At 47.4% G+C, this 26,481-nt stretch overlaps 2 protein-coding genes across 4 annotated transcripts in view; one reads left to right on the top strand and one right to left on the bottom strand.

Moving 5' to 3' along the window:
• USP24 (ubiquitin specific peptidase 24) overlaps positions 1–17,469 on the top strand; it is a 71,057-nt gene extending 53,588 nt beyond the window's left edge. For 2 of the 3 annotated variants that reach the window (XM_067301300.1, XM_067301298.1), the window contains 18 exons: positions 87–228; positions 576–726; positions 2,104–2,199; positions 2,845–2,948; positions 3,766–3,879; positions 4,919–5,015; positions 5,842–5,958; positions 6,580–6,672; positions 7,040–7,145; positions 8,063–8,184; positions 8,714–8,827; positions 9,077–9,142; positions 9,425–9,491; positions 12,509–12,587; positions 13,179–13,254; positions 14,385–14,471; positions 14,751–14,861; positions 15,038–17,469. In XM_067301300.1, the coding sequence (XP_067157401.1) occupies positions 87–228; positions 576–726; positions 2,104–2,199; positions 2,845–2,948; positions 3,766–3,879; positions 4,919–5,015; positions 5,842–5,958; positions 6,580–6,672; positions 7,040–7,145; positions 8,063–8,184; positions 8,714–8,827; positions 9,077–9,142; positions 9,425–9,491; positions 12,509–12,587; positions 13,179–13,254; positions 14,385–14,471; positions 14,751–14,861; positions 15,038–15,100 (1,805 nt within the window). In that variant the 3' untranslated portion in view covers positions 15,101–17,469. The remainder of the gene's footprint in view (positions 1–86; positions 229–575; positions 727–2,103; positions 2,200–2,844; positions 2,949–3,765; positions 3,880–4,918; positions 5,016–5,841; positions 5,959–6,579; positions 6,673–7,039; positions 7,146–8,062; positions 8,185–8,713; positions 8,828–9,076; positions 9,143–9,424; positions 9,492–12,508; positions 12,588–13,178; positions 13,255–14,384; positions 14,472–14,750; positions 14,862–15,037) is intronic. The other variant, XM_067301299.1, reaches the window with a different exon arrangement.
• Positions 17,470–20,181: 2,712 nt separating this feature from the next.
• PCSK9 (proprotein convertase subtilisin/kexin type 9) lies at positions 20,182–25,650 on the bottom strand. The gene is made up of 12 exons (XM_067301297.1): positions 25,165–25,650; positions 24,893–25,084; positions 24,231–24,354; positions 23,803–23,936; positions 23,362–23,503; positions 23,065–23,261; positions 22,617–22,800; positions 22,338–22,508; positions 22,102–22,250; positions 21,850–22,015; positions 21,146–21,333; positions 20,182–21,048 (listed from the first exon to the last, which is right to left on the bottom strand). The coding sequence occupies exons 1-12, from the start codon at positions 25,351–25,353 to the stop codon at positions 20,878–20,880; spliced, it is 2,007 nt and encodes a 668-aa protein (XP_067157398.1). The 5' UTR covers positions 25,354–25,650; the 3' UTR covers positions 20,182–20,877.
• Positions 25,651–26,481: the final 831 nt, after the last annotated feature.

Below are 26,481 nucleotides of genomic sequence, written 5' to 3'. Positions count from 1 at the left end.
GTATTATTTGCACAGTGAGTTTCATTCTCCTATAGGAATGAAACAAACCTTCAATGACCTTCTTTGAATGCCTTTTCTCCCATCAGCTAACCCTTACCCTGATGTGCGTCGGCGGTACTGGAATGCCTATATGCTGTTTTACCAGAGAGTGTCTGATCAGAACTCTCCAGTCTTACCAAAGAAAAGTCGAGTGAGTGTTGTGCGTCAAGAAGCTGAGGACCTCTCCTTGTAAGTTTTTCCTTCTGTGTCTGTAAATGTTTCTCCTACTTTGATGTCCAGACCCAATATCCAGAACTCAGAAAAGAATAATTCTTGTTCCCTGCAGGAGCGTACTGATCTTTCCATCTTTTTAAGCTGCTTAATGGATAGTCTTTTATTGTTTTTTTTACGTTTGTCTTCGATACCCCTGTCACTGTTGGAGTACAAAGTTCAAGGTGACTGACAGCCTCGAGAAGTATTTAGGCTATCATCTAAATTTGCCTTAAGATGATACTGGCTCTACTGGTATTTTAAAACCTGAACTTCAGGATTGTCAGAGGGTTTGATTATTGATCTTGAACTTGTGTATATTTTAGATCTGCTCCATCTTCACCAGAAATTTCACCCCAGTCATCACCGCGACCCCACAGGCCCAACAGTGACCGCCTCTCCATCTTGACTAAGCTGGTTCGAAAGGGAGAAAAGAAGGGACTTTTTGTAGAGAAAATGCCTGTACGGATATATCAGGTAGACACTCCAACAACTGAAACTAAATGCTACTCACCTGAAATTTAAGTACGCAGTAAGAGGAACATGGTAACATTGAACGTGGCCTTGGAGTAATTTCCTTGTTGAAAGCCAAGCCAGAACAAAGTTGGAAAGTATTTCTGGATTCTGATACAAAGCTGTTAAAAAGCTGTTCAGTGACACGTTATTGTACATTTTGCTGTCCCTTCTCACAAAATTGACCCATTCCTGGCTGTGAAGAAACTACAGGCAAACTAGTTAAACATGAAATATGGCAGCAGTAAGCATACAAGCAGGGAGAGAGGAGTTAACAGAGAAGATGCTTCATTTGAAGTAAATTTACACTTGAAGAGAAATGGTGAAGATGGCAAATCAGTCATCCTTCAGTTCTTCAGCTCAGAACAATGTGAAAAGGGGAGAAGTAAGAGAAACCAAAACCAGCTTCAATTCTGTTCATGTCTGTCAGCTTATGACCTACTGCATATGGTCTCAAAGGGGAGAATGAAGATGTTGAAGGCAACTTTGCAAGTCAGAGCAGATAAGGGAGGTCTGATGGCGTTGACAGACTAGTGAGAGGATGGTGGAACCTGGATATGATTAGCTGTCATAAGAGGAAAGCCTAGGTGCCTAACTTACATTGACTTGCATTTTATAGAGTGACATCTGATCTATGTAGAAGAAGGTACAATCCTGCATGCATTTGGCCTTCTGAACATGTACCACTGTGCTGATCTGCACATGTGCAGAAGAACCCATATCACATACACAATCAGAATAAACTGTGCAAACTGTGGTCCTCCACCTAGGCTATATCAGGGCATTATAGTCGCTTTTGGCTTTCTTGTATCATACCTGGGGTTGTCTTATTAGAATAAACAAAACTTTCCTCAAATTTACTGAGCATCTTTCAGCAAATCTCACTTGAAGAGAGGGGGATTTGGCATGCAAGTACATTATCGTGGATGCAACTTGTAATTATGCCACAGCTCCTTGCTTTGTACGTCTTAATTTGCTAAGCAAGGCTTTCAGGTTTGAAGGATATTTTCTTGGCATTTTATTAAGAACGAGCAAAAAATAGAACTCATCAATAGCTCCTTTCTTTTTGTTTTCCTTAATGGCAAGATGATTAAGTTTCTCATCTGTTATCTTGTGTTTTGTAATATCCTTGGAAGGAAATCACTGCTTTTATGCAAGTCTTCTATGTATTTTCCCCTCCACTGAAGCAGTGATTCAGAGCATGAACAGAATTAATTCTCACATTGGTTTTTAACACCACGCATGTTTACATGTAAGATGTAATTTTAGTTAGAAAAATACAATTTGGCAACATTTTTAATTTTTTTTTTTGCCTTGTTACTTTAAAAAAAAATTCTGCAGATGGTGAGAGATGAAAACCTGAAATTTATGAAGAATAGAGATGTATACAGTAGTGACTACTTCAGTTTTGTTCTGTCATTAGCTTCACTGAATGCTGTAAGTAACTGGATTTTAATCCTAGAGTACTTGGAATGTATCAGATAGGAGGGGCCACAACCACAAAAACTGGAAAAGTGCTGACAGGACTTTTTTCCAACTGAGCAATTCATTACCTCCAGTAATTCTTCACACCTAGTATCATCCATCTCAAAGTTGACTCCAGCCTCCTATTTTAGTAGTGGGGAAAAAAATCATGGTGCCATAGTAAAATTTATGAAATAACATGCATTTTTAATGATACAAATTGAACTCCAGAAGGACAGAAATTCCTCCCTGTATGGAAGAGTAAAAAAATTGCTATTAGTCACCTCAAAGTTGATAGACTTGCACTGAAATACATTGTGGCCTACTAATTAAGTTTTTCTAAATGTACTTATGGAGTAATAAACAAACCAGCATTTATCAAACTTATTGAATCCACAGGTTTAGTGGGCTTTAGAGCAAGTTTGCTCCTGTTTGAATATATTTGAATATGTATAGTCAGCACTGAAAACTGTTTTTAGCACAAAAATGTTTGGGATCATTTTTTTCCCCCGCCAAATTAAATAAATGACTTGAATATAACATGTTGACATGTCTAAGAGACAATATATATGCTGCGAGCATATTTCTGCTCTGAAGTAAATTTAATGTTTGTTTCAGACTAAGGTAAAACATCCTCATTACCCATGCATGGCAAAGGTGAGCTTGCAGCTGGCAGTCCAATTCCTCTTCCAAACCTATCTCCGAACCAAGAAGAAACTCAGGTAGGGGCTTGCTCTGAGTACTGCAGTGTTATTCTGAGGTGTTCTGACTTGTCAGGCCTATAGTGCCTTAAGATACTGCTGCTAGTGCAGAAGTTCCCAGAAGTAGCAATACCTATTTACTCCGTGTTGGAACCCCAAGCGAGGAAATCTGAGGGAGGTTGGAGGGTCACATATAAGCTGTCAGTTTATTGCCTTCTACAGCTGTCCATTTTTTCAGTCTTAGTGGTTTCGACATGGGAATGACCTTAATGGATTTAAAGACAGCAAATTCAAGGAAAAGCTGTAGCAGTCTTCTGAATTGGGAGAAATTCTGAATTTTGATCTCTAATAAACCCAAATGCTTTTGACTTAAATGCTTATTTTCTGAATATTGTGCATCCTGTAAATGTTGAAAACCCACCGTTTGGAATTCAGGGTAGGAGCTGTTAGTTTGCCTGGAAGGGTAGAAGTTAATATGCAATTTTCCCCAAATAATTCAATCAGTGTTTTTGTTTTAAGCCATCTGATGTACATTCAATTAAAGTAAAAAATTTTTCAATTTGGCAAACCAGCAAAACACAGAGAAAGGTGCTCTGTGCTTCAACACACTGCAAGAGCCAGATTTCAGTGTGGCTTCAAGAGAAAGCTCTCGAAAGAGAGGCAGATGTGTTGCGCTGCTAGCCTATGTTGGTGTGGTTCACTGAGAGCAGGGAAAGAGGGTGATTGTGTGAAAGCCACTTCTGGCTTACCAAAAAGGAAGACGGGATATGAGACATGGCTTAGGTTTTGGAGGTGGTTTTCTCTCTTTTTTTACTGACAGTTGCCCGTTTTGTTACAGGGCTGATACAGAAGAATGGATTGCCACTATTGATGCACTGCTGTCCAAAAGCATTGATGCTTGTCAGTGGTTAGTTGAGTATTTGGTCGGGCCAGAGGGCCGGGAGCTTGTAAAGTAAGTACTAGTAATTTTGTTTTATGTGAGATAAATGAGATTATCCATCTTACCTACAGATAACGCTTCGTAATAACATGATCTGGCCTATACTGATGCATAGAGTTGACTGTGTACATTCTTTAAGCAGACACCATAAGTTATCACTTAGTTTTTCACTTTTAGTATATTCTCTGATTGTGTGGCTTTCTCGGTCATTCTGAAAAAATCTCATAAAACAGTGCAGTATATGTTGATAAGGATGCAGAAGTTGAATTCTTGGGCTGTGTTAAGTTTGTCTGGACACTTCTGCAGGTGTAGGGAACAAGAACTTGGAAATATTTGAGAACTTTGGGGAAATATAAATTAAATGCTTCTCTGGTAAAGATCACAGATAAACTGGAACTTTTTTTTTTTTTTTTGTCAAGCTCAAGATTAGGTAATAGGTGTTACCATAACACATAAGAGAAAAATACTTGGAGAACTGATAAATAGAGATAGAGGGGCTTGTCTGTCTTAAGATTTTTTTCTCTTTGAAGTTGCGTTGAAAGAAAGGATCCTGTGATAGCTTTTAGTTTTAATGGCATTACTAAATGGTCATCCATTGGTCAAGGCCGTTAAGAAGTGTCATCTTTAACTGGGTTAGTATTGCATATCACCATCTCAGAATGGAAGGAGAATCTGTATTGCTTCAGACTGCTATTTATGAAATGCTGTCACTGTGAAGTAGGCTGCAGGATTATTAAACTGATGCTTGGCCAAGGATTATATGTTTATAAGCATGTCTTGGGATCATGTAACTCACTTTAGCACATTAAAATAACTACATGAGACGTTTTTGTCCTTTGAATGAGTGGCTATAAAGTAATATTATAGGCCTTGGTATTGACAAGCAGGAATGCAGGAAAGTAGGTTAAAGCTGTTTTGATCCGCAGAAGTACAATACAAGAGGTATCCTGACTGTTATCCTTTTAAAATAACAAATGTCACACTTTATCACAGTGAATCTGTGTATGTGTTGATTCCAGTCCTCTTTGCAGCTTTGCCTTCTCTCTTCCAGGACTTTCCTCCTGGAATGCAGTGTGAGAGAGGTGCGAGTTGCTGTAGCCACTATTCTTGAAAAAACCCTCGACAGTGCCTTGCTTTATCAGGAGAAGGTTAGTGACACCTCATCACCAATGATCTTGTCAGTCATCTCTACCTAATGGCTCTTGCTGCATTTGCAGACAATGCTGTGTGGTTTGTAAATGACAAAATGAAAGAAACTCATCTTGATCATGCTTGTTTGTAGCTCTTCATTTCTTGAATAGGTTAATGCTTGTTTACTTCTATGCTGGGAGGTAATATGCTGCTGTAATTCTCAGAGTTTAAGTTCAGACTATTAGTTATAAGCAAGTCTGCTTCTTTTCGGCTTATTGTCTTACAGTTTGACACTGCATATTCTTTTAATAGTATGAAAACTTTGTTTTCTTAAGATTTATTCACTTTATAACTGAGACATTCCAGAAATCAGCTTAATTTTTAGCTGATTTTCCTTCCTCATTCAGAAACAGAAGCCCGTAGCAGTAGTAGCTGAGCTGTCTTGTTCCAGAGAGAAAAACTACCTGTAGTTAATGTTCAAAGGTTTAATTTTCTATTAGAAAATCTTGGCAAGTAAACTTGGAAAGTACAAGTGCAGCTTTTTGTTTCATATGGCTGATCTTAATATTGTAGGAAAACCGATAGGAAATATGTGGAAAAGGAGTCATTTGTGAAATGTTGATGCTTTCATTACGTTCATGTTCAATATAGGCAACATTCTTTTGGAAGACTTAAAGATGTGAAGGCTGCAATCCTATGTTGACTATTCATATTCATCACAGCAAGTGTGTCTGACCATACATGTGGTTTTGTTAATCATATCTTAACTCTGATACAAAGAAATTCTTTTGTCTTATTTTTTAAGCAGTAGACAACTGTTCAAATTAATAATTGTTTTCACAGTTAAAAAGTCTACATCAGTTATTGGAGGTGCTACTCGCTCTACTGGATAAAGATGTTCCTGAAAACTGTAAAAACTGTGCTCAGTACTTTTTGCTGTTCAACAACTTTGTACAGAAGGTAAACAACCAATACTTGTCCGTGTTTTTGTATGTTTTAAAGACAATAGTAAAACAGTTATGCACATTCCTAGTAGGTTTAAGCAGCATGGTGAGACTCTTCCGGAACTCTTCTTAGAGTATTCTTTTTCTTCTGAAAAGTAAATGGCTTTGAACACTGGATTAGGATAAAGTTACAAGTTGCACAGAAATATACAAACAAACAAAGTGTACCTATTGAAGATGTCATTTCCCAAGTCCGAATGTTTTGGTTTGGGTCTTTTTTTTTGTCTTTTTTTTTTTTTCTTCCCTGTTCTTAAGAGTAAGGATATAGGATTTTTTTTTCTATAGAAAGTAGAATAACTGACTGGACTGTGCTGTTCACCCCAGTAAGATTTCTCTCTCTCCTCCTCGCCCCCCTTATGCCCTGTCCCAATATGACACTTATTTTGCATGTGCTGATTCTAATCTAGTTTATGCTCTTTTTAATGAGAGTCCTTATTAATGGTGTAGCTTATTGATCTGTGTGACAACTTAAAGCGTGGGAAATGCAAATGTTTAGCCTATGCATGTTACTTTGATCCCCTAGAACACTAATTCTTTATCTGCAGATGAACGTAACTTTTTACTGTTGTCTAAGCAGCAGGGTATAAGGGCTAGCAGTCTTCTTCTCAGACACTCTGCTTTGAGACACATGATCAACTTTCTCCTTGGCCCCAACCGGCAGAATAATCAGGTAAAGCCTATGCATCGTGTGCTGTGTGTGCTTGTCCATTCCTGTGGGGGGGTTGGTTTTTTTTTTTGTTTTTTAATGTGCTTAAATTATGAACAGATGCTTTTCATGGGATAGACTAGACTATTCCCTGGGTTATTCTGTAATATTCACGTAAATCTTAAACTTCACCTATGTGTTCATAGCAGTTAACATGAAAATAGCTATGTTTGCATAAGTGAGTGTCATATCTGTGATGACAGAAAACTTTCACTGACTTAAAAGTATTAGAATGTGGTAGTGGTCTGTTAAGGACATGGTCAGCTTTTGTTAAGTCAGCAAAACAAAATCAAGTAATCAAAAGTTAACTAAATCTCTCCCTTGTCCCAAGCAGAACCGAAGATGGAGTTCAGCACAAGCACGTGAGTTTGGATATCTTCACAATACTGTAGCACTACTTGTTTTGCACTCTGATGTCTCCTCGCAAAGAAATGTTGGTAAGAATTGTATTTTTCCCTTCTAGTGACACTTTGGTTGGGAGTAACTTTAGCATCAGTGAGAAAAAATACAGTCACTTTGATTTTAAGGCAGTACTGATTAGCATACATTTGGATATTCTTTATTTTCCTGTAAATATATCAAAAGAGAGGCTGTGGTGAATAGATAGTATTGCAGGCACTCTTTTAAAAAAACAAACAAACAAACAAACAAAAACACTGAAATTAACATTATTGTGCCCTCTCTTTCCATATGCCCCAAAAGGCTTTCCTCACGTAAGTGAATTGAGCTGTGCCATTGATGGCTGGGACAGACTTGCAGCCTACCAGGCTCTACTTTGCTTACATTTACTATGTCTGTTTCTAATCCTAAGGGGGGAGTGTTTAGATTAAGCTACTGAATAACAAGTGGTGTAACACTTACTCTACTAGATATTTCTTACAAAAGACAGTGATATCCAAATAAGGATTAAAAAGAAATGAGCTGAGATGTTCAGTGCCTTGAAGGAGGAATTTTAAGTTATCCTGTTCAAAAGCATAACTTGAGTTCTGTCCAGGGCTAGAAATTTCTGGAGTTGGAGGCGGTAGAAAATTGTAAAGTAACAGAAAGATAATAAGCATTCTGAACATGATGCATGTGCAGGATTGGGCATGATACTAAAGCTACAAGTGCTAATAGTAAATATAAACATTTTGGCTTTGGCCTTCAGGCACTTCATTCCCATATGTTGTCACTAATGTAAATGGCTCTTTTTGCATGGAAGTAGTAGTTATTCGGAGCGGTACCTCATGAACTACAAGCTAGTTGAGATGAATGTCGTTAGAGATAACATGGTGCCAAACTGAGTAGCAGTGTTTTCAAGGTGTGTAGAACAATCTGATTTATTAGTGGATTGTTTTTGTATTTGCTATTATAGCTCCTGGTCTCTTTAAGCAGCGTCCACCTCTAAGCATCACTGCTTCAGGTCCACTTTTGACTCTCCATGAAGAAGTAGAAGCCTTGTTATTCCTGTCTGAGGGAAAGCCATACTTAATGGAGGTATCTGCTCTCAATTCTGCCCTGCTCAAACCTGAAAGCTTGTCTTGTATTGTTCTTTGTAAAACCTTTACATTAAAAAACATTGCATATTAAAAAGCAGCCAGATGGGGAGTATGTGGCTATTATTTTGAGACAGAACAAGAAGTCACCTTCAGTTTCTTCTTGACACCTTCTCATACCAGTGTATCCTTCAGCTTAGGGGTCTAGTTACAGAGTTTCAGAAGTTGACAACAAAGACAGCTGAGCACATTTTGCAAGTGCCCGTGCAGTCTGTTGTTGTATGTCAACCGGAGGTGCTAACTTGAACTGCTCTGACTTAACGGATCGTGCTTGGCCAGACCCTTGGAAGTAGGCAGCAGAAGCTGAATGGAGCGTTGTGAGGGCAGGGGTTCAGCTCACTGGGCCATGCTGGTGCTGGGAGCAAAAACTGCATCCCTCCTGGAAAAGATTAACATTCTATTAAAAACTTGACCCATCTCTTAAAAATAATTGTATGACTATGTCTGAGATTGTTTCATCTTTCCATTAGGTGATGTATGCATTACGAGAGCTAACTGGATCTCTGTCAGTTCTCATTGAGATGGTGGTGTACTGCTGCTTTTGTAATGAGCACTTTTCCTTCACTGTGCTACACTTCATCAAGGTATGGAGACAATCAAGCTAGGCTTTTAGCAGAAGTGTTTCTTCTAGACCTTGGTCTGTCTTATTGTATCCTATGGATTATAACGGTTCTGGGATCTTCAGAAGAACAATCAGTACATTTCATTAGATTTTCTTTAGCTTTTAGAGTTTAAAACAAATAGCTTTTAAAAGCTGCAAAGCTGTCTGGTAATGTTTTTTGTATCGTCAGCATATTCTTCTATCTAAGTAACTTTGTATTTCTTGCATGCAGACTCAGCTGGAAACTGCTCCACCTCATGAACTGAAAAACATATTCCAGTTACTCCATGAGATACTGGTAGGTGAAGGGTAAAGACTTGTACATTAAGCACAGGATAAATTTTGTGTCAAGGCATAATGGAAAAAAGCCAGGACTGGAGTGATAATTTTAACACCCACATATCTTTGATACTTCAGTAAGTTTTTTTTATTGTCTAATAAATTGCTGTCTTGACAATGCAGTGATATGTGAAACTTTACAAGTCTTGTGCGTTTTTCATGTTGAGGTGGTTAAAACTATTTCATAGCTCAGATACAGGTATCACACATAACTTCTGTTGACGCTTTTCTTTCTTAACAGGTTATTGAAGACCCTTTACAAGTAGAGCGCATCAAATTTGCCTTTGAGACTGAAAATGGATTAATAGGCAAGTAGGCCAGTGTGTGAACACACTCCTGTCTCCTACTGACCCTTATTTTGATGGTTCAGATAGTCTGCTGGTTTCTAATTTTTCTAGACTGTTCTACTTCTCAGGAACACCAACTTAATGCTATTAGTACCCCCATCTGCCCAAAAAATAAACAGAAACTAGAATAAGCATTAGAATATCATGGTAATGGAAAGCTGGAAAGGAATTTGGGGGGGGGAGGGAACTTTCTCCAACAAAAGCAGTCAGTGAACCCAGGGAAGAATGGTACTTACGTACTTCAATAAATGACATTAAGGAACCTTAATGAAGAGGCTGGTAGGAGAGATAACCTGCTGAAATCAGGAGCAGATCAGGGTGGGTATATGAGGAAAGAAAAGTAGTTAGCCTATTAGAAATAGCTTGCTCACTTGCATCTCATTAGCATTTCTTCTAAACAAGAAATATGTGATCCAGCCCGTGTCTCTCTAATTTTTATGGGGAATAGGGAGAAGGATGGGGAGATAAAAACCATGAAGAAAAGTCACAGTAAATGGGTCCCTTGAGTTATAAGTGCTTGTGGTGAAAGTGCTTTGGCTCTTGAAATGTTCATCCCTTCCTCCTAGCTTGCCTGATGGTGACTTGTTTGCCAGTTTGCTGCTGACTGCAGCTCTGTGCTTTGAAATGGCAAGGAGCAGATCGGATGTTCAGTAAACCTTCAATATCAAAGCAGACATAACCAGAAGACCTATAATGGAGAGAAGCTGCGAAGAAGACAGTTCTTTGAATCTGTAGGAGCAAACTGTTCTTTTGCTGCCACTGGTTTTAGTTGGAATTTTCTGTTTTACTCTTCTGGGTGTTTTTCCAAAGAGCCCTGTTGTAGCTGCTTTCTCTTTTTCTCCAAGTTTGCATTTGTGTAATCATTGTTCTCCCCTAACTGTCTTTCACATCTTACTTGGCATGAAATGGTAGCCTCCTTTGCCATTAAAATGAGATCCTAGGACTGGTAAGAAGATAATCAAGTCTTGTCTGAATTTTTATAAGTTCAGACGGCACAGGGATTTCAGCCTTCAAATAGCATCTCAGCCTTCCATAAAGCATCACAAGCAGGTTGCTTCATCGTTATCAGTCATCTTAGAGCTATAGGATGCTGCTTCTGCTGTGAAACCCTGACTTTACTTTCACAAACCACTGTGGTAATGGTTTTTGAACCTGTGGTGTTCACTAGTGTCTTTTTGATAGTCTTTCAGTCCCTATCTTCTGTTGCCATTATTTCATCAAGGTTGATCATGGAGATGTTTGTGCCATTACAGCAAGAAATCTTCTGTGCCTTGGATAACCACAAGAGTAGCGCTCTGAATCCTGTAACCTTGAAAATGAATTTTGCTTCCCACATATCTCAGGAAATTGCCAATACTTTTCTTTTGGCAGTATCCTAATCACCGTAAAAACTAACTGGTTCAACATGGAAGCATGCTGATCGTATTAACTGTAGGATAGCTACCATAATCTGGCAGGTGGCTCCCACTTGTCACCTCATGTACAAAGTGTTGTCTCCTTGTTTGATCCAGATACCTTAATGAAGTGAAATTACTAAAGCATTCAACAGCAAGAGAAGTAATGAGAGTTTATTTCATATGAGTCAGGAGAAGAGGCATTGCCTGTAAGAGAAATGTGCAGAGCAGTAACATGGTGCTCAGAGAGCACCTCTAATCAAACAGTGCAGCTTGGGCATCTCTTTCACAGCTGTTTGTTTAGATGTGAAGCTGCTTCAGATTGCAGCTCTCACCTTTTTGTATTGTATTTTAGTGAGAAGGAATATTTAGTTCATTCTTTATTTCCCTTTTCTGCATCAGTGCTCTTATGTTTACTAGTTTCCATCTGTGACTGATAGAAGAGAAGAAAATACGCTCAATATGAAAAAATAGCTAAGTGGTTATTTTACTTCTGGATAGACTGGTCCCGCTTGAACTAATCCTCTTCTGTAATTCGGGCGATACACGACCTTTATTTTTCTACAGAGGAGAGATGCAATTATTCAATTAGATTTTAATGTTTCAAATTCATTGTGTTATGTTGTTAAATCATAAATATTTTGCAAGAGATGCTGTGGGGTTTGGGAGTGCAAGTTGTAGTTTTACCTTGGAGTTTCCTAGCAACAGTATTGAACAGCTTCCAGTCTTGTTGCCTGTGGACCATGGCTTATCAGTCACATTGGCTAGTCTTACTTCAAGAAAGGAAGTCAGAAAATAATAGTTTTCTGTGGTCCTCAAGAAGATGTTTGTGAATAATTTGCAGTGTGCCAGAACTGTAATTTTCATCATCTGCTGTGCTTTGAGGGTAGAAAAGCTGGCAATTTGCAGTTCCCTACCAATTGTTTGCCTGCTTTAGAAGTTTCACTACAGTGTTCTTTACTGATACGGACTGAGAAGGACAGAGCAGCTTTTGGGTGGCAAATCTGATTGGGACAGTGTCATGGATATTTTTATATTTCTCCTCAGCAAAAAGGTTCTTTTACAGGACGTGGGAATTCCACAGTATATAAAACTTCCTGACTAAGAATGGCTTGTCATCTTGTCCAGATCTCCCCTAGAAGAGGTTCCTGGCTGGTGAATTTTGCATGTTTTGATCCCAGTGGAAGCTGGTGATCTGGTCCCTTCATGCTGGTTTAGAACAATGAACTTCTTCAGATATATGTAACCATAGTAATTATCCAACATAGAATGGATTATAGGGAAAGAATAGCTGTATTAGGAGAGGTGTAGAAAAGGGCTGTTTAAAATTCAGCTACTGCATATAAAAGAATTACTACATTTTAACTTTGATCTATTTGTAATCCAGCAGAGTTCTGGAAATACTCAAAACTTCCAAGAATACAGCAGTACACATAACACAAATACTCGTGCTAACATCTATAGAAATAACTTCCACTACCTAAGTTAAGATTTTAACTTCACCTTTCTTATATTTCCAGACTGGGTGGTACACAGAAATCTGAATTGTGGGGCTTTTTTTAATCCTTATGTTTCTCCCCACAGCTTTGATGCACCACAGCAACCATGTGGACAGCAGTCGTTGTTATCAGTGTGTCAAGTTCCTTGTAACTTTGGCTCAGAAGTGAGTAATGATATGTGTTATAGAGTTTACCCTCACCTCTACCTTGGATCGCTCTGTGACTATTTAGGTTGCTGCTCTTACTACCTTGTTCAGCTTTAGGTTGTGTTATTGTAATGTAAGTGGTGCTCAAAGGTCTTAATATTACATGCCATAGTATGAAGTGAAATCTTTTCTGAATAGGGCTAGAGTTGGATTTCTCCTGTCATAACTGACAATAGCTGTTTATAAAGGCAAGGTCAGCTACATGCTGTAGAGTACAATTCTAACATTGAGATCAAAATACATGCAAGAAAACTGTCCCAGATTTTTGAAATAGTATAATTCCTGAATACTTTTTGTTTAGAGCTTGGCATGTGTTCTGGTGAGGTATAATTCTGAAATATATGAATCTCTGTATTAAACTGCATTGTGTAAACTGTACAGCCCTGTTATTACTGAATTAGCAAGAGCGATAATGTCTAGTAAAGCTTAAGTCAGTTATCAATGATGATAATGTGTAGAGAAGGCAGCAGCACGGAGAAAGTCTTTTGATTTTTCAAGTTTGCCAGAATGCCTTGTTCATGAATAATGAATATAATTTCAATTTTCAAGGTGCCCTACTGCAAAAGATTATTTCAAGGAGAATTCCCATCACTGGAGTTGGGCTGTGCAGTGGCTACAGAAAAAGGTAGTTTGGCTGTAAAATTATGGAGAAGCTGCTACTTTTTTATTATTATTATTATTACAATGAGACTTACATAATTTGCATTCTCTATATGGCTCTTTGAGGTGTTTCTTAAAACAAAATGCAAGTTACTTCATTTCTTACAAGGATCATTTGGATGCGGCTGTCTGGTGCATTTGAAAATTTCAGCAGGCCCACATCTGTTTTAGGCTTATATGTGTGTATGATAAATAAAACCAAATGTGAAGAGTCATAATGAATATCATTCCTTGTCATGTGGAAAGCTTTCGATGCCAAAGGATTTATGTTAGAAGGCTTCGCTTTTTTTAAAAAAACAGTTTTCCTTTGCTTGTACATTGATGCAGTATAATACCTAAAGGAGTGGATTCCTTACAGGCGCATTGCAGCTTGCACACAACATAACTGTTGAAGAGATACAGTTTCTTCCTCCCACACATCTAGTTTTTGCTCTTCCCTCTAAACTTAACATAAGTTGGGCAACACATCTTTCATGAATACACAAGGACTGAAACTTAAACCTCAGCAGAACTGGCCCAGGTCTGCCTTCTGCAGTCAAGCAGAGTCATACTTGGCCTCCAAGCACTGCCTGTACCATGCTGTAGTATCTCAGGTCCAGGCTGCCTGTTTGTCCTGACAGCTTCTACCCCAGTCAATAATATGATGTTAGATGCATGAAATAATACTGGAAGCAGAATGAGCGGTATGCTTGCAATGCAGCACAATCTGTTACCACTCTGGGTGAAACACAGTGAACTGACAGGCTCTGGGTGGTCCTGCTGAGCCAGTACAGAGTGAGAACAGGCCTATGTAAACCACTGTTGAAATTCTGAATTGCCGCCCTTTAGCTGGTATCCAGTAACTTGCACGCATGTACAGTTACCAAATATCTAAAATTGGTTACTAGGTTGCAGCTGAGGGGCAGTAGTCCTTGAAACTGTTCCAGTTGCATTAAAAGTGCACATCTGGCAATGCCCCAGATCTCCATCTCTTTGGCAAAGGATTCAGGAACCTTGTTCGAGGCTTGTTTGTTCACCTGCCACAACAAGCAGGTGAGACTTTACACAGGTAAAACTTTTACTGAAATTTTGTGTCTTTCTTGGCTTTTCATGTAGATGTCTGAGCATTACTGGGCTCCACAAAGTAACGTATCCAATGAAACATCAACTGCAAAAACCTTCCAGCGCACTATTTCAGCACAGGTATGTGTCACAGTCCTACAAGACAGTGTTAAACTTGTTTTATTTTCTTGCCATATTCCAGTGCACTTAAGACCATTCTCCTCTTCCAACCCTGGATCCTGTGGCTGTTTCTGAAAAACTAATCCTTAAACGTTAGTACCTCACAACTACCTGTGGTCACTCAGCTATCTCAGTACAGTAGCTACATTGTTTTAGAATCAACTTAAAAAAAATAGTAGTTATGAAATAAAGGTATCGCCATGGCTCCTGACTGTTTCTCTTGAACTGTTTCCAACACAGGACACACTGGCCTATGCCACAGCCCTGCTGAATGAGAAAGATCAGTCTGGAAGCAGTAATGGGTCAGAAAGCAGTCCAGCCAACGAGAACGGAGAGAGACATCTGCAGCAGGTAACAATAAAATAAGAGCATGTTTATCTTCTGTTACTTCACTCTCTGTTGGACAGTGTATTCCTGGGTCTGAGGGTCAGAATTATCACTGAATGTACGTAGTAGTTGTGTGCCTTATAAATAATGTGCAATATCCTTTTTTTTTTCCCCCCCCCACTGCTTGTGTATATTGAAAGGGCTCTGAGTCTCCTATGATGATTGGTGAGCCTAAAAGTGACCTTGATGATGTTGACCCGTAGAGGATACCTATGAACACAAGAGCAGATCAACTCAATTATTTAATGCCTGGTACCTTTTGCAACTGGAGTCCCATTGCTTATGCCATTAGAAGAGTCTGGAAGACAAGTGGCTTTATAAGATTGCTGGAGGAGATTGTTTCCCTGAAATCTAACAGCATTCTTCAGCCATGAAGGCTTCAGATCAATAAATGTTCTAGAAAACTGCATCTTCATCAGCAGTAGCTTATGACAGTCCAGACACCAAAAAGTTTGTCAAGAAGATTTTATCAAGTACACAAACGCTAGTGGTTGAATTTTTATGTGAACATTAAATGAGTGAATGTAAAACTGTTGCTTTTCTGTGATGCTGCAAAAAAAAATTCTTTTGGTTTTTATACAGAAAAAAACCAGACTGCTCTTACGTATGGAGGGCAAATTTTTAATCTTTCTGATAATACTGAATAGGAATATTCAAATTTCTGTAAAGATGTGTGATAACTTACATTTCATTGTAAAATATTAGTTAAAGAATCAGTTTACATAAAGACTTCTGTATTTAATATGTCTCCCTGCTAATTTGTCAAGCTCTTTACGAGAAGGTTCAGTAAGCTTGCTCTGTAAGGACAGTGATTCCTTATAGAATGGTTTGGTCAAGGAACTCTGAAATGGGTCATCTTTTCTGGTAACCTTCTGAAAACCACCAAAAATTGGGAAGAGCAATAAAAGAAAAGCTTTGTTTTCTAGGTATGCAAGTGTTTATGAAAGGATGTTGGTGGATTAAAAAAAAAAAAAAAAAGTTAATGAGTAGTTTAAAAGAAAAAAAGCACTTTAACATGGAATTCTGTTGCAGTTTTACTCATTAAATTTTTTTAATCTTTGGAGACATATTGAATAAGATGTAGTCTCAATCATGTGATCTGCAATCACTTGCTTATGCTTTGAAATTACTGAGAAAGTTGGTATTGGTTGTATATGAATAATTCCTTGAGTGAGTTGGGGACATTGTTGTGCAGATTTTATAGCAATTTTAACATGGGGAAAGAAAGATTTGGCTTTGTTTGTATTTTCACTTGACCAGGCAACATTTAAAATACCACAGCTCTTTTGATTTGCTCATAAACAACTGGAAACCAGTTGGAATGGTTTGGGCAATTTTGTTTTCCATGTCAAATGCAGCTCAGTGATTTCTGCTTTTGGATACTAGCTTCTTTTGTGCCAACTAACTCTTCATATTTTGTACATTTTGCGTTTGTCACATTTTCTGCACTGCTTTTGCCTTTATTTATGGATTCTGCCTTACTTTAAAAATTATATAAATAAACATGCACAGAAATGGGGGAGATCTTTAGGAGTGCCTGGGTACCTCCAGAATAGATAAATTTGCCAAGTTAAAGGCACAACCAGCCAAAAAGTGCCTTTTTTTTTTTCTTTTTACACACTGCTGCCAAAACAAGAAGCGGCAGACAGCTTTTCACTGTTGTGCACTAATATTGAAATTAACCAGTCGTTTCACTGTTGGAAGTAAACATCCGATCTGATTTCAGCTGTACAGCTTTATAACTTATTGCGGGTTGAGAGAACCGTTGTCATAAATTGCGTGTGCGAAGTAAGGGTGGCATTGTAGTGAATCTCACTTTTTTTCCAAACAATGTCTTCATAGACACATGGCAGAGTTAGCATTTTATAAATGTTTCTGATAATGTGCTGGGACATTTTAAATGTGATGTTTTAAATTAATTTTGAATAAATCATTTCTTACGGATACCCCTTCTACCTTCCCCCCTCCCCGATACTTTGTAATGGGTCATAAATCATCACAAGTAGTTGGTATACAGCGGGGATGGTGATGGAAGAAGTTGGTAATGTTCCTATGGGTTGGCACCAATTGTCACTTCAGGTTCCTGTTATTTCCTATGGAAACAACATCCTCAATTACTGCAGGCCCAAAGAAGCATTGATGGGAGAATTGCGTCGGGATGGCTCATCACCACTGTATACTTGAAACCAATACAAACTTTTTCATAGTTCTGCTCATGCTTGTACAAAGTCAATGGTTATAATTTGCAATAAGATGATACTTGGTCAATTATTTTGGTTTCCAGCTGCTGTCATTTGAACCTGCTGAAGATTATTTTTTGGAAAATAGAGTTCAACAAAACTAGTTTTTGTGTAAATTGTGATGCATTTCTATGTTGTAATTTTTACTGCCAATCTTTTTGGATGAAAATGTTTTTATACAGCTTACAAAATGTTCAGTGAGGAGCAGCCACAGCCTGCCTGTGAGCTGCTGGGGAGATAGGTAGACATTTGGCACTGGAAAAATAGGCAGTCTTGATGAACAGTCTTGGGATTCCTGGTCAATGGAATAAAGTTATTCCTTTCACAGAAAACTAGTGTAATCTTTAGATTGTGCATACACTGTGCCGTTTCTTGTTGATCCTCTTATCTTGAAACCTCTTAGGCCAGACCTTTAGATAAGGAGCTCTGGGAGGTTACCCCCCTGCCCACCCACCCCCGCTCGCCGTTTTGGCAGCTGTCCAAAGTAAATTGAAATAGCTGAATGGCCTTCAGAAGTGTTCTGCTGCGTATCCCTACGCTGTGGTGTGTTCCTGTGCACTGTCAGGTGTGTGTCTGCTTGCAGCTGCTTCTCCTGACCTCCTTAGCAGCCTGATTTATCCCGGCTGTGCTTGCAGTCATGGATTAGGCTGGCCTTTGTGCATCAGATAACAAGATGTGCAGGGGATCTAGACTGGCAATAACACTGCTGTTGCCGCTGGAGCGTGATGCGGGAAGCAGTGCAGCCTCAGTGCTACGGTAAAATCTCTTGCCTCAAGACGGACACGCAGCAGTACTGCTGCAGTAATAAACTCCGAAAGCGTTGTGGGCCACGCACTCCTTCGCGCCGTCTTTCTCCTTCTACCGCTGCAGCAGTAGTTTCCCTGTAGTAGTACCGCTGTAGTTTCCCTGGTCATCTTTCCACACCCCTTCCCTTCATAAGTAGAACTAGTAGCTACAGGAAGGTCTGCCGTCCCAGCTCCGTGTTACTTACAGATGCCTCCTTCCTCCAGTCTAAGGACAAAGAATTATTTTTCACGCATGACCCAGCCTGCAGTCTCCACGGGCAGTGCCGGTCCTGCACGAATGGACTGGGTATCGCGGACAACACGAATGCGGCTTGTGCTGACCAGACTATTCACAGCTTGTCCCAGATCAGCATTGCTTTCTCCTAAAAGACAGGTAAAGGAGCAAAAAAAACGCTGCTGTGTTTTAACAGCTGCAGCATGTGAGGTTCCCCACCACCACCCCCCGAAGCCTTATCCTGCACTTCCCCTCAAATTTCCCTCGTCATCGAGTGAAAGGTGGTCCTTGCCCCCTACCAGACCAGACGCTCACCAGAGTACGTGCTACTGCTGGGACTGAGGAAAGGGCGCTGGGGGGCATAGCACGCACAGGGCACCCCGAAACACTCTCGTGTCGTGGATGGTGCTGTTCATGTTCAGGGTCAGGCCAGGGCCTGAGGACTGTCCCTGCGCTGCTTGCTGTCCTGATGCTTTGGGTAAGTCATGGCCATCCTGATAAATACAATGAAGCGCACCTGGATTCGAGGCCTTTTTCTAAGCTTTCTCTTGTGGTCTGTTTGCTTTCCCCTTGACTGACAGCATTTGGCCTCTGGTGGGTTTGCTTGCATTTGTAGTGAAGCAGAAAGGTTTCCTCTTGTATTTCTCGTGCAGGAGTTCACGGTCCTTCAGGTGTACCTTGCCATTTTTAAGTTTGTGCTCCAGAACAAATACGAATAATCCTTCTGCCCACACCACGCTTGACGCACAAGGTAGTAAGCAAGGGCTAATCTTGCTTTAATACTGTTTTCCTCCACCAGGCTTACACAGCCGTGCTTGAAATAAGCTGTGAAACGTGGCTTGCTGATGCACAGAACATGCAGATCTGCTGCCTGAGATCCTGGAAAAGCAGAGGTGCCACCTTCTGCTGGGAGCCAGTGGGGTAGCAGGCGGCAGGATCCAGGGAAAATATCTGATGCACATTTTGAGAGGTTACAGTCTAATAAGTAGACTGTGCATCTAGGTTGCTGAAAATTACCAGCAGCGTCAAAACTACTCAGGAGCTCTTTTATGTTAGTATCCCTCCTAGATATTTCTTTTCTCTGTGTGAAATTCAGATTATAGCTGATAATTTTATAGACTGTAATTATATATGCCTGTTACATAATTATGTGTTTAGATTGGGGTTGGGGTTTTTTGCTGTCTCTAGTAACAAGTTAGAAATAGCTCAAACTCTCTGAAGTGGTGCTTCCTGCTGGACTTGTGTCTTCTGCTGATGAGTAAAGCTATAGTAAGGTTTCTGTAAGAGGGTTTTTAAGGGAGGAAAATGCACCCAACCCAGAAGAGGCAAAGCTTGACAGCTGACCTTACCACATCAGGCTTTATTTTTTCACCTGTCCTCCCATAACACCACGCAAACTACGTGGTGTCGTAGCAGGAGAGGCCCAAAAAAGAGGGAGAAGGGTGGGAGTCGGCTTTGATAGCTCCTAGGCGTTCTGCGCCTTGGGCTGCCGCTGTCCGTTGCTTTGTGAGCATCTTCTTGCGCTTCACCCGTCAACCACCGCTTCCAGCCCATCGAAGCGCCAGGAATGAAGGCCGGTGTCCTGGCAGGAGCAGCGAGCAGCTTAGGGGCGCGTTTCCCCAGGCTGGACGGCAGTTTGCTTCCGTAAGCAGACGCTCTTGCGCTACAGCACCGTCTTAAAAATAAACTTCGTGTTGCGGGAGCAGCAGCAGCAGCATCAGCCCGGCATGTGCGCCAGTGCCGAGCGTGGGCAGCTGCCGGCAGGCGGAGGTGCCAGCGCTGCCGGCGCTGAACTCTGAGACGCCAGCGGTCGCTGAGGCGCTCCCAGGACCCGAGGCAGGGACGGACGCCGCAGGAGATGGCCCGGGCTCCGGCCACGGCGGCGCTCCCTCGTCGGAGCAGCGCGCGTCTCCGGACGGCCGCCTCCTGCCCGCTCGGTGCCAGCTCCCCTCGCAAACGGGAGGGCAGCTCAGCGCCGCGGCTCCCCAAAGGGACGCGCAATGAGCCAGACCATGGAGCCGGTCTACTAAGCACTGCTCTATGAACTTTATTTTAAAAAGACACTTATAAAATGTTTATTTATAAAACTCCAAATAAATATTTAAGATACAAATGTAAAAACCAAAGGAGTATGAAAGCTTTTCTTTTTCTTTCTTTTTTTTTTGGGGGGGGAGGAAGAAGAGGAGATTACAGGCAGATCTACACATCTGGAAAGCCCCGAGGAAAAGCTATCGAAGCAAAGCACAACACCAGCAGACCATTACCCTGTGCTTAAACAACAACAAAACCCCACTAACAAAGCAGTAGCTTATACCGTAGCAATGCAAATTAAAACCCGATGCTGAAGAAGCAGACTCTTCCAACGGGAGCCCTTACGCTTGACTAAAAAGTAAAGGAGCCTCTCGGGGACACGACCAGGCAACTTGAAAGCTGCCCGGCACAACTCGACTGCAGTCAGGCAGGCGCTGAGCTGGCTTAGCTGCAGCCTAACGAGCGAGCAGCGAGCAAAGGCGGGAGCGATATCCACTGCAACGGGAAAGGCCGGCGGCTTCGTCACACGCCGCGTGCCAGCACGAACGAGCAGCCCGGAGCCGGCGTGCATCACCGGGTGCTTCCGCAGCGGCTGGGAACGGGGCGGCAGAGGGGCGGCGGGGTTGCACGAGCCTCCCCGAGGCGGCCGCAACCCCCCCGTCCCGCCGCGTCCCCGGCTCCCGCCCGCCCTAGAGGCGGCTCCTGCAGCAGATGGCGACGGCGGCCGGCGCCGCGCTGCCGGGGCTGCCAGCAGCCACGCAGGTGTCGTCGACGGCGTAGGCGCCCAGCACGGCGGCGGCGCCCGGCGAGTAGGCGTTGCAGCCCGTCAGCGCCCAGCCCTCGTCGCAGGACACCGTCGCCTGGCGCGGGGGGGACAGGTCAGGCCGCGCGGGCAGGCGGCCGGGGCGGCAGCAGCGGTGGCGGGGGGCTGCCGGCGCCAGGGCGCCCCGTCCCTACCTTCTCGGCCGAGCCCGCCGGCGCGCGCTCCTTCACCCGGCACTCGAGGCCGGCGGCGGGGCAGCACGAGGCGTGCGCGGCGGTGGCGGTGGCCGGCCCCCCGGCGCAGCGGTGGGGCCCGCTCTCCGGCCCCACGACGGGCCGGCCGCCGCCACCCAGCGCCGCGGAGGCCGAATGGAAGCTGCACCCTGCCGAGGGGAGAGGGAGGTCAGAGCCGGCAGCCCCGCGCCGCCCTCCTCCGCGGGAGCCCACGTCGGGCCGCAGAAACGCCCCGCTGGAGATCTCTGCAGCGAGCGGCCTAGCGCAGAGCTGGTCTTCGCAGCAGAGCTCACTAGGTTTCAGAGTTAACCCCAGCACGGCTTCAGCAATGCACATAGTTCACAGCGGCGTTCATCTCCCAAAATGAGAAACCAGAAAACACGGACAACGGCACTGGGAACCGGCCCTCCGCCGCCTGCAAGGGACCCTCCAAGCCGGCGGGGCGCGTTTGGCCACAAGCTAAAGCGCAGCCGACGGCAGCGCCTCCGCGCCCAGCCGTCACCCCACCATGCCCGCAGCAAGCACCCTGCTACCCGTCAGCATCCCTCATCCCCGCGGCTCTTTCAGGGGGGAGCTTCTCCGGAAGAGGCTCCGTGACCGGGATCTGGGCGCGAGGGTCGTTACCCGCTCGCCGGGGAGCAAGGCGCCGCCGCCGCGCAGCCTACCGGTGAGCACGTGGTCCCGCGCGGAGCAGCCGGCGCCCTCGGCGGCCCCGGCGCTGGCGTTGACCCGGCAGCCGGCCGGGGGCCGTGTGCAGCACCTGGCCACCGCGTAGACGCCGCGGCCGCCGAAAGCGTTGCGGGCCACGCACTCCTTCGCGCCGTCTTTCTCCTGGCACGGAGAGAGCGCCGAGGCGGGATGCGGGGGGAGGCTGGGGGGGTGCCCGCCGCCGCCCGCCGCCCCCGGCGCCGCCTCACCTCCACGTGCTCCCCCAGGCGCCGGCCGCTCGGCGAGAAGCTGGAGCAGCTGAACATCTCCTCGGCGGCGGCGCAGCGAGCCGTGGCAGTGGCGTGGCGGGCGCCCCCCGAGCGGGCCGACCACACCGTGCGGCAGAACAGCCGCCCCCCTGGAACGGGGCGGGCGTCAGGCGAACGGCGTGGGCGGAAGAGCAGGCGACGCGGCGCGCGGCCTTGCCGCCGGCCGGGCGCCTCACCTGGGAGCAGCGCCGGGGGCAGCCGGGCCACGGCGCCGGGCGTGAGGAGCCGCTGCTCCTCGGGGAACCAGGCGCCGTCGATGACGCCCTTGGTGGCGAAGTGCAGCAGGCGCTGCCGCAGCTCGGCGAGGCTCAGCCCCGGCTCGGCGCTGAGCACCACGGCGGCGATGCCTGTGGGCAGCCCCAGCGCCGCGCCGTGAGCCCCGGCGCCGCGCACACACGCACGCACGCACACGCGGGTGGGAGCGACCCCAGCCCCGGCCCCGGCGCCCCGCTCGCCTGCCACGTGCGCGGCCGCCTGCGAGGTGCCGCTCTGCGAGGTGAAGCAGGTGCTGCAGTCGCTGGAGGCGCCGATGATGTCGTCCCCCGGGGCGAAGACGTCCACGCAGCGGCCGAAGTTGGTGCCCAGCGAGCCGATGGAGACGGGCTGGTCCCGGCTGTTGGTGGCGCCGACCGTGATGACCTGCGGCAGATGGACGGACGGACGGATGGACAGACAGTGGGGGAGGGACGTGGGCCAGACCACCGCCACCGCCGCCTCCCCGAGCGGAGCCGCTCTGCCGGACGGCTGCAGCACCGGGGACCGAGCACGGCAGGCGGTGCCCGGGCAGCTCCCACCCACAGCGAATCAACCCATTCCCCAGCCAGGTAAACCGAGGCACGGAGTGCTGCAACAGCCCAGGCGCCTCGCAGAAGGGCGGCAGGTCCCCGGCCTCGGCTCCCGTACCTCCGGCTCCGACGCCGGCGAGTACAGACACGCGTCGTCCTTGTAGTTCCCGGCGGCCGCGATCAGCACCACCCCCATCTCCGCCAGCTGCCGGCAGCCGGCGTTCAGGACGCGGCTGTAGGCGCCGGCGAAGGGCAGCAGCACGACCGGCGGCGCGTGGGGCTGCACCTCCAGCGTCGCTCCGATGAACTCCAGGCCTGGGAGGAGCGAGACGAGGGTCAGGAAACGTGCCGCAGGACGGGGACGGCGCAGGGGGCTCCCGGGGGCCCGCAGGGTGCCGCGGCGCGGGGCGCTCACCGATGAGGGTCCCGCTGACGGTGCCCTTGCCCTGGCAGTTGAGCACCCGGAGGCTGCGGACGTTGGCCCCCTTGGCCACGCCGGCGTCGCGCCCGCTCACCACGCCGGCCATGTGGGTGCCGTGGCTGTCGCACTTGCTGGCCTGCCGGAGACACGCTTTGACGCCCCGGCCCCGGCCCGTCACACCGAAGCGGCCGTGCAACACCGCGGCGTCCCCGCGCGCACCCGTCGCGCTCTGCACCGCTTAAATCCCGCTGCAGAGTAACCGTCTTTAAAAGTATTTCGGGGGAAAGGGGGTGTCGGGAGGTAAAAGAAACCATCCTGCGCGGCAGGAGGAAAGCTGGCAGCCCGGCTGGTCTTCTCCAGCGCTGCGTTAGCCCCAGGGTGCCCCAAGCACCACGGAGAAAGCCGGATCTGCCAGGCTCCGGCGGCCTCGCTCACCTGCCTGTGGAAACGGGTGCCGTCTTCCTCGGGGACGCTCTCGAAGTCGGTCACAAACACCCTGCCCTCGATCTCCCGATGGTTGCTCTGCACGCTGGTGTCCAGCAGGTAGATCTCCACCAGATCCCCTTTATCTTCCGGAGACACCGCCAGCGGGAAAAGGCAATCGCGACTGCGGCCGGCCCAAAATGCTCCTTCGCACCACCAGCACCTCCCCACGGCCACCTCACACGCGTCCCAGAAGGGTCCCAGACCCACAGCACCCCGTGGAGGAGATGTCTCCATCTCCCCATGGTCAGGAGATGGGGCTCAGTACACAGAGCCCCGTCCCAGGTGAGCTGCCCACCCCATAGGCAGATGGCTCAAGATCCCCCCCCCAAAATCTCCCTCCGCCCCATCTGCGCGGGGGACATGGAGGCAGCGCTTACTGGGAGGGCTGTAGGCGCCCGCCCTGGACGGCGCCGGCACGATCCTGTCCAGGTTCCAGGGGATGTTCTGGGCAAACACGTACGAGTCCTCCTCGATGTACTCCACGTGCGGCAGCTTCAGCGCCTGCGGGGGAGACGGCACCCGGCGTCCGCAACGCCGGGCACAGGCTGCTTTGCTCACGCTGCGGGTCGAAAGCTCGCGACCTGTTTCGCAACCGCGCGAGCGCAGCAGCCGTCAGGGAGCCTGGTGCAAAATCAGTGTCGCCCTCTGGATTTCGCCACCCTGAAGCCACTATCCCCAAGGGAACCCCAGGCAACCCGGCCCCGATACGTTTTTCTGACCAGAGGCCAGGAGCTGGCACTTGGGAGGCAGATAAAAAAGTAAAAATAAACAAAAAAAAAAGAACACATGCAAGCAGTTGTGCAATAGTCCACGGGGAAAGTTTCTTCCTCCCTTCCCTGTTGGGGAGACCGAATCACGCCCTGGAGCACGCAGGTTGGGAAACGAGGCAAAGACCCACACCAAGAGGTTAAAGGGCACTTTTGCGAGCGGAAGAGCCCCCGTTCCCTGCGGGCCTCGGTGGGCGCGCTCGGGCAGGGGCTGCCGCCCCCAAAGCAGCCCCGCTCCCGCCCGTAACCCCGGCAAAACCGGCGCCCCGTACCATGTCCAGCACGTCGCTGCTCATCTTCACCACGAAGGCGGGGAGCAGGTGGCGGAAGACGTGCAGCACCTCGGTGAGGTAGCCGCGGCGGGCGGCGCGGGCCTGCAGCCGCCGCACCGTGCCCTCCACCTGGGCCCCGCCGCTGCCGGCCCGCAGCACCACCACGTAGCGCCCGGGCAGCCGCCACGCCGCCTGCGGGGACGCAGCGCCCGGGGTCAGCGACGCCCTGCTGCCACCGCCCACCGGAGCCCCCAGCCCAGCCCGCTCCTCACCTTGGCGGCGCGCTGGAAGGCGCCGGGCCCTGTCGCGGCGGCCGCGGGCCCCGTCGGGGCAGCCCCGGGCACCGCTGCCACCTCGTCGGCGCGGCTCAGGGCCCAAACCAGCTCCTCCGCCAGCTCCGGCGTCGCCGCCACCCGCGCCACCGCCAGCGCCGCCGCCAGCGCCAGCGCCCAGGGGCCCATGGCCCCGCCGCCCCGACCGCCCCGACGGCCGCGCCGCCCCGACGGGGAGCCCGCAGCGCCCACAGGCGCCGAGACGAGCCCGGAGCCGCGACCGCGGAGCCCCCTAGAGCCGCGCGGAGAGGAGCCGGGAGCGCCGAGCCTCCTCGGACCGCGGAGCCTGCCCGGACCGCGGAGCCGCCTCGGGTCCCGGAGCCTCCTCGGACCCGCGGAACCGGGAGCGCAGCACGGAGCCGCCTCGGACCGCGGAGCTTCCTCGGGTCGCGGAGCCGCCTCGGACCGCGGAGCTTCCTCGGGTCGCGGAGCCGCCTCGGACCGCGGAGCTTCCTCGGGTCGCGGAGCCGCCTCGGGTCGCGGAGCTTCCTCGGGTCGCGGAGCCTCCTCGGACCGCTGAGCCGCTCCGGAGCGCGGAGCCGGAGCCGGAGCGCGGCGCCTCCCGGTCCGCGGGGCCCCTCCGTCCGCGGCGCAGCGCGAGTGCGGCGGCCGCGGCGCCCCGGCGCCTCCCTCCCTGCCTGCTTCCCTGCCTCCCTGCCCGCCCCCGCGGGGCCCGGCGCGATCACGCCACCGCCGCTGCCATCGGACCACCGGGCCGGTTAAACATTAACGGGGCGCAGCGCGGGCGCGGGGAGCGGCGGGGGGAAGGTGGCGGCCCGAGCGGGGCAGCGCTCCCGCAGCCGCCTGTGCGGGCGCCTCCCCGGCGTTTGTGGGAGCGCGGCGGGGAAGCACCGGTGCCCAAGGGCTGCTGCCAGAAGGGACTGAAATCTTTAACGTCGCCCTCACTGGCTTACTTCAGAGACGAATTTTCGTCAAGGCTTCTAATCCTGTTTACACATTTTTTGCAGAGCCGTCACACATTGCAAATGGGGTTTTTTTTCAGCGATACGGTTGCTGCTTTCCCGTCGCTCTCGTTATTTCTTTGCACATCTCCTCTGCCAAGCCCTTAGGAGAGGGGTCTGCGGCAGGTCTGCAGCGTCGGGACCCCCAGCACCCATGTTCTGCCCCCGCTTTGCCACCGATGTCCTTGCTGACATCCTTGCTGCCCTTTGGCAAGGTCACCTCTCTGTGCCTCAGTTTCCCCTGGTTCCAGGCAGAGAGTCGTTTTTGCATACACTGTTTGGTCCATAAGCTCCC

This window comes from Apteryx mantelli, chromosome 8 (genome assembly GCF_036417845.1).
Source record: "Apteryx mantelli isolate bAptMan1 chromosome 8, bAptMan1.hap1, whole genome shotgun sequence".
NCBI lineage: Eukaryota > Metazoa > Chordata > Aves > Apterygiformes > Apterygidae > Apteryx > Apteryx mantelli.
The sequence above is the reverse complement of the archived record's forward strand: the minus strand, read 5'-3'. Positions and strand labels throughout refer to the sequence as shown.

Bases quoted from the DNA above. Each gene is read 5' to 3' on its own strand.
- PCSK9 (XM_067301297.1), bottom strand. From the start codon at position 25,353: ATGGGCCCCTGGGCGCTGGCGCTGGCGGCGGCGCTGGCGGTGGCGCGG. The intron at 23,937-24,230 runs GTAAGCGCTGCC...TGTCTCCGGAAG, and splicing joins GGGCGCCTACAGCCCTCCCA to ATAAAGGGGATCTGGTGGAG. The intron at 21,334-21,849 runs GTAGGCTGCGCG...TCCCCTCGGCAG, and splicing joins GCGGGACCACGTGCTCACCG to GGTGCAGCTTCCATTCGGCC.